This window comes from Orycteropus afer, unplaced genomic scaffold, assembly GCF_000298275.1.
Source record: "Orycteropus afer afer isolate SDZICR_OR568_19922 unplaced genomic scaffold, OryAfe1.0 scaffold00358, whole genome shotgun sequence".
Lineage (NCBI taxonomy): Eukaryota > Metazoa > Chordata > Mammalia > Tubulidentata > Orycteropodidae > Orycteropus > Orycteropus afer.
In genome coordinates this window covers 154,808-160,464 of record NW_006921945.1, presented here as the reverse complement: position 1 = coordinate 160,464, position 5,657 = coordinate 154,808, and the positions used below count along the sequence as shown (strand labels likewise).

Genomic DNA, 5,657 nt, shown 5'->3' with positions numbered 1-5,657 from the left:
GAGGGGCTTCCAGCAACTCTCATGTTACCTTTGACACCCCTGGAAGCATCGCTAATTCTTGATTCTGATTGTTATTGTCAGGCACCACCATGTCAGTTCCTACTCATCGCCACCCTGTGCACAGCAGAGCGAAATACACTGTGGGTCTTGATTCCAGAGGAGCACAATACGGGGGTGGGGATGAGGAAGTCAAGCTGGATGATTTCAGGGAGAGTGTAGATGTGGCCTTACGTTTCTTGGGCAACTACTGCTTGGCAGATACTGCTCTGATTGCCTTGTAGGTTATTATTTCATTAGGGGGTGCCCCGGAAGACAAGCTATGAAAACCCTATGGAGCAGTTCTACTCTGCACACATAGGGCACCATGGTCGGAATCGACCCCATGATAACTAACACCACCACCAAACCATTCCAGAAAGAGTGAGTGCAGCAGAAGGGTAATCCCGTCTCACTCATTGAACAATTGTTGCTGCTGTTGGCTACTGTCAAGTCGATTCAGACCCCTGGCACCGGGTTACAGAGTGGATTTGCCCCAGAGGGTTGTCTTTGTTGCAATCTTTATGGCAGCAGATCTCTAGGCCTTGCTTCTATAGTTCCACTGGTGGGTTAGAACCACCAACCTTTAGGTTAACAGTGGAGTGGAAACCATTAGTGCCACCCAGGGACCTGATTGCTACATGGTCATCTCTGATGAAAGATACTCATTGACTGCTTCAAGTGCTGGGCAGTGACAGTTTACCAGCAGCCCACTTCCACTTAAACACATGGCATGGGATAAGGGCACGGTTTCTCAAGTTCAGGAAGATCTACCATCCCCAGCTATGAGATCTTGGACAAGATTCAACACATCTCTGCACCACAGTGTTCTTGTCTGTAAAATGCACCTAGCTGTGGTATTCACAGCCCAGGGTTGCTTTTCAGGATTATTCAATATGGTGATGCACATACAGTGGTCAGCACAGTGCTTGGCCAATGGAAGTGCTTGCTAGAGGCTATTAGGTTATTAAAGGTCATTGCTGTTACCAACGTCATTATGAAGATGTATAAGCATCACACCCTGAGGACAATACACTAGACAACCACAGCTCTGCCTGTGACCTGTATGCGCACATCCTGAAGGTGACACGCTGGGCAACCACAGCTCCGTCTGTGACCTGTACCCTCACATCCTGAAGATGACACACTGGGTAACCGCAGCTCCACTTGTGACCTTACCCTCACACCCCAAGGACGACATGCTGGACAACCACAGCTCTGCCAGTGACCTGTAGTCCCTAACATGATCAAAGACCTTCCCATCAGTATCTCTGATTCACTTCCACAATGGCCACATAAGGCCTGAAAGGTCATGGATAAGTCAAGTGCATTCTGCTGACAAGGAAGTCAAAGCCCCAGAGGAGAAAAAGTCATATTCCAAATACCCCAAGGCAAAGTGGTCAGGAGGAGGGGGCACACCCCTAGTCCTGACCTTCAGACCAACAGGGACGTGAGTGGTGGCTCTGCCTCTCTGAGTTTGGCCCTGTGCCTCTGTCCTTCCTCCCCAGGTGTTGACCATCAGTCACCTCCAGGGACTGGCACTGGGACAAGAGTTCTCCATTGAGTGGAAGTTTCTGGTCAGTGACCTGGAGAAGTTCAACTGCTACCCGGAGGATCCATCTGTCTCAGAGGAGAGCTGCAGGCAGCGGGGTTGCCTATGGGAGGTGACTGTCAGAGTGGGTCACCTTGCTGGGTGGGGGGTTCTAAGACTGTCCTCATGTAACTCAGGGGTGCTCATGGAAGGTGACTCTTACACTGGGTCATCCTGCTGGGTTGGGGGTGGCTCTAGAACTGTCCTCATGAAACTCAAAGGTGCCTATGGGAGATGACTATTAGATTGGGTCACCATGCTGGGCAGGAAGGTTGTGGGAACTGTCCCCATGTAAGTCAGGGGTGGGGCTGTGGAAGGTGACTGTCAGACCTATCATGCTGGGTGGTGGGGGGTGATTGTAGGAACTGATCCCACATAGCTGGGCACCTACAGAACACTGTCCCAACCTTGGTATTTGATCAGTGATCATTCTTCTGGATGAAAACGACAGTGTGCCAGGCATTTTGTCAACCCTAATGACAGGCAATCAGTACTGCCCTCTGGTATCCCAAAACACATTGCCATGTTGGCTCTCTCATTCCTTCAACCACATCATTAACTCCCCCTTAAACTCCCCCTTAAACACAGGTAGGCTTTGCACTATGCACTGAGTGTTCTAAGCTGTCTCTTCCCATCTTGGAGAGAACCCGGGGGAAGGTAGGGCAGGGCTCTTTCTCCCCAGCTACCCTACATGCCGTAGAGTAGAACCATACTCCACAGGGTTTTCTGTGGCTGACTTTTCAAAGGCTGTTTGCCAGACCTTTCTTTTGCGGTGCCTTTGGGTGGCCTGGAACCTCTAACTGCTCGGTTAAAGATGGGCACATTAACCATACTACCCAGAGACTCCCTGTGAACAGAGAAGGAAAACCCAAGAACACAGTGCAAGTTACCCTAGGGCAACGAGGTTACTGACCCCAGAGCAGGGCCCTGCCCAGCATTCTACCCTGCACCTGCTTCCTGCAGATCTGGTGTGTCATTTTTCAATGGGCTGGTGTTCGAGATGTAGGCCTGGCAACCACCTTCTTTCACAAGCAGCCTGGAGGTGTGGGGAGGGGCTGACCAAGACCCCCTGTTTTCCAGCTCACAGCTGTCCCCGGGGTGCCTTCCTGCTTCTATGACACCACCCCCAGCTATGCTGCCACTAACATCCAGTACCTTCCTGCGGGCATCACTGTGGACCTAGGCCTCCTGCCAGACCCCCTGGATGCTCCTCCAACTGTGGGGGCACGCCGCCCACCCTGGGCCCCTGCCGCTGACCCTCTCCCTGCCAAGATCACCTCCCTGCACCTGAGCGTGGTCTACCACACGGACAGTATGCTGCAGTTCAAGGTAATGGCCTGCAGACCTCTGAGCCCTCAACTCCCATTTTAGAGATATGGGGAGGGGGGCAGGGGCGGAGCCAGCAGACGGGCTCAGAACCACCAGCCTGGGAACTGAATAGCAAAGGGTTCCTGTATTGTGACAAACCCACACGACCACACACACTCACTCCAACTCAGAGCAAGTGGTTCCCAGCAATGGTTCTCAGAGTGAGCTGGGTCACCATCACCCGCAGGGCTTGGGAAACCCCTGGTCCTCGCTGCCCAGTTTCTGATAAGGCAGGTCTAGGGTGGCTGAGAGTCTGTTTCTATCAGGGTCCTGCACTCCAGGACCCTGTGAGCCATCATCCACTCTGGTCAACAGAAATGGGTTCCAGTCATGTGTGCTAGTTGCCATGTTTAGAAACTTTTTAAAAAATTGAAACTAATTTTGAAAATATTTTATTTATCTATTCTATTAAAAGGAGCTCTGGTGGCATAGTGCCTAACCAGAAGGCTGGCTGTTCAAACCCACCAGCCACTCCTTGCAAGGAATATCGGGCAGTCTACTTCCATAGTGATACCACCTCCAAAACCCAAGGAGGGGTGGCTATGAGTCAGATCCGACTCTGTGGCAGTGAGCTTTTTTTTTTTATTTTATTTTTATTCCATTAAAAATAGTATCATTTCGCCACGGGCTCCCCGTAGTGATTACGAGATCATTCACAGTCTTGAATCCTGCCAAGTCCCCCAAATCCGCAGGGTATCTTGCACTTTTCAAACTGATACACCACACAGGCCTCACGTGGCCTGGGCGCTTGGACAGCCCAGCTCTAGGCCACATTCCACACATCCATGTGGGATGCTTGGCCCAGGGTCTCATGAAAATGCAGTGTGGGTGGAAGGTCTGGTTGGGACGTTGCTGCTGCTACACCCCCGGGGCGCCGCTCTGTGAAGCCAGGGTTCAGGGTCAGCTGGGCTGTGGCCTGAGGGGCAGAGCATGTTTGACAGCAGAGGACACAGAGGGGTGGGTAATGGCAGTCCCCCCAGGTTTTCACACAGTGCTCTGCCAGGTGGGCAGGCAGAGTGGTGCGCCCCTGCTTGAGAAATACAGGTGTGGTAAGGCAGGCAACACCTGGAAGAGCGAAGATCGAAGATCAATAGTCAGATGGAACCTGGGCCCGTGTGTGAACTCACGTCTTTAACCCTCACACACATGCATGTGCTCTCACAGTCAAATGCACATGTATGTTCACACACACATATGCACACACATCAGTCATACATATAGTCATGTGCACACATGTGTTACATACACAATCACACACACACACCACTCATACATACTCATTTATATACACACACAGAGGTACACATATGTCCTCACATACACACATACTTATACATATAGTCATACATGTGCATGTTCACACACTTACACACACCACACACATGTGCTCACTCATAGTCATACACGCATGTTCACAAACACGATCATATGCACACACACCACACATACTTAATCACACACACAGTCATATGCATGTACATGTCCACACACACTCATACACACCACTCATATACACAGACACAGGTACACACATGTTTACACAAACACTTGTACAAATACACTCACACCCCTCACACACATACTCATACACACACATGCCCATATGGTCACACACTCACACACCTCCACACACTCATACATGTTCACACACATTCATACCCAAACACACTCATACACACATGCACTCTCACACACACTGACATGCATATTCACACTCTCGCATACATGCTCACTCACACTCACACACCTGTCCCCCATGGTGCCCAGCACTCTTGATCTTGACCTCTGCAGCAGAAGAGGGCATGCATGAATGAGTGTGTACAGTATATGTAACGTTCCTGGCTTTGAAGGAGCAGCACTGAGGACACAGCTCAGCCTTGTTCCCAGCACGGGGCCGGGCTTCCCATCACTTGCATAGGGCTGTTAGATGCCTCATAATGTGGTCCAAACTGGCCAGAAAACCTGGGAACCACATTGTCTGGGCTGGCCTGGGAGTTTAGGCCTGAGACCCCACCAGAAAGCTTCCTTCTCTCTCCTTGCCAGATCTTCGATCCCAACAACAAAAGGTATGAGGTCCCGGTGCCACTAAACACCCCATCCACCCCCATGGGATCCCCTGAGAAGCGTCTGTATGACGTCAGCATCCTGACCAATCCTTTCGGGATCCAGATTCGACGCAGAAGCTCCAACACCGTGATGTAAGGAGCCCTTGTTTGGTGGAAGGGGCCGAGGCTTAGAGCAAGTGAGACAGTCATCTCAGAGATTCCATGTGAAGTATGTGCTCATGTGGGTGGAAGAGAGAAGACAGCTACTCCCCTGCATATGGGAAATTCATGTTCTGTTCATCGTTAACTCAACAAGAGAGAGTAATCAACCAAAGGGGTCATAAAAATGAATTAGATCTTTGATTTCAGAGAAAGAAAATATATCTTCCCAGCATCCTTCCTGTTAAGTAGGGAACAGAAAACTCTATTGAATAAGTACAGCACACAGCTGAGGGCACAGATCAGTCCTTTACGGCTCACTTAGGGATGACAGGTGAAGAGGCAGCACAGAGAGGCAAGGGCTCGGGAGGAGGAAGAAATGGGTGTTCTCCATCTTTGCATCTGACGCCGCTGGAGACGTAGAGGCTCTCACAGTGCTAGGCAGGAAGGAGTTGCAC

General features: G+C 50.7%; 1 protein-coding gene across 1 annotated transcript in view; it reads left to right on the top strand.

Moving 5' to 3' along the window:
• Positions 1-5,657, top strand: part of LOC103207213 — a 207,685-nt gene that overhangs the window by 162,020 nt on the left and 40,008 nt on the right. Inside the window, exons 43-47 of the mRNA XM_042782527.1 lie at positions 1,120-1,187; positions 1,545-1,712; positions 2,216-2,284; positions 2,708-2,956; positions 5,039-5,188. Of these exons, the coding sequence (XP_042638461.1) occupies positions 1,120-1,187; positions 1,545-1,712; positions 2,216-2,284; positions 2,708-2,956; positions 5,039-5,188 (704 nt within the window). The remainder of the gene's footprint in view (positions 1-1,119; positions 1,188-1,544; positions 1,713-2,215; positions 2,285-2,707; positions 2,957-5,038; positions 5,189-5,657) is intronic.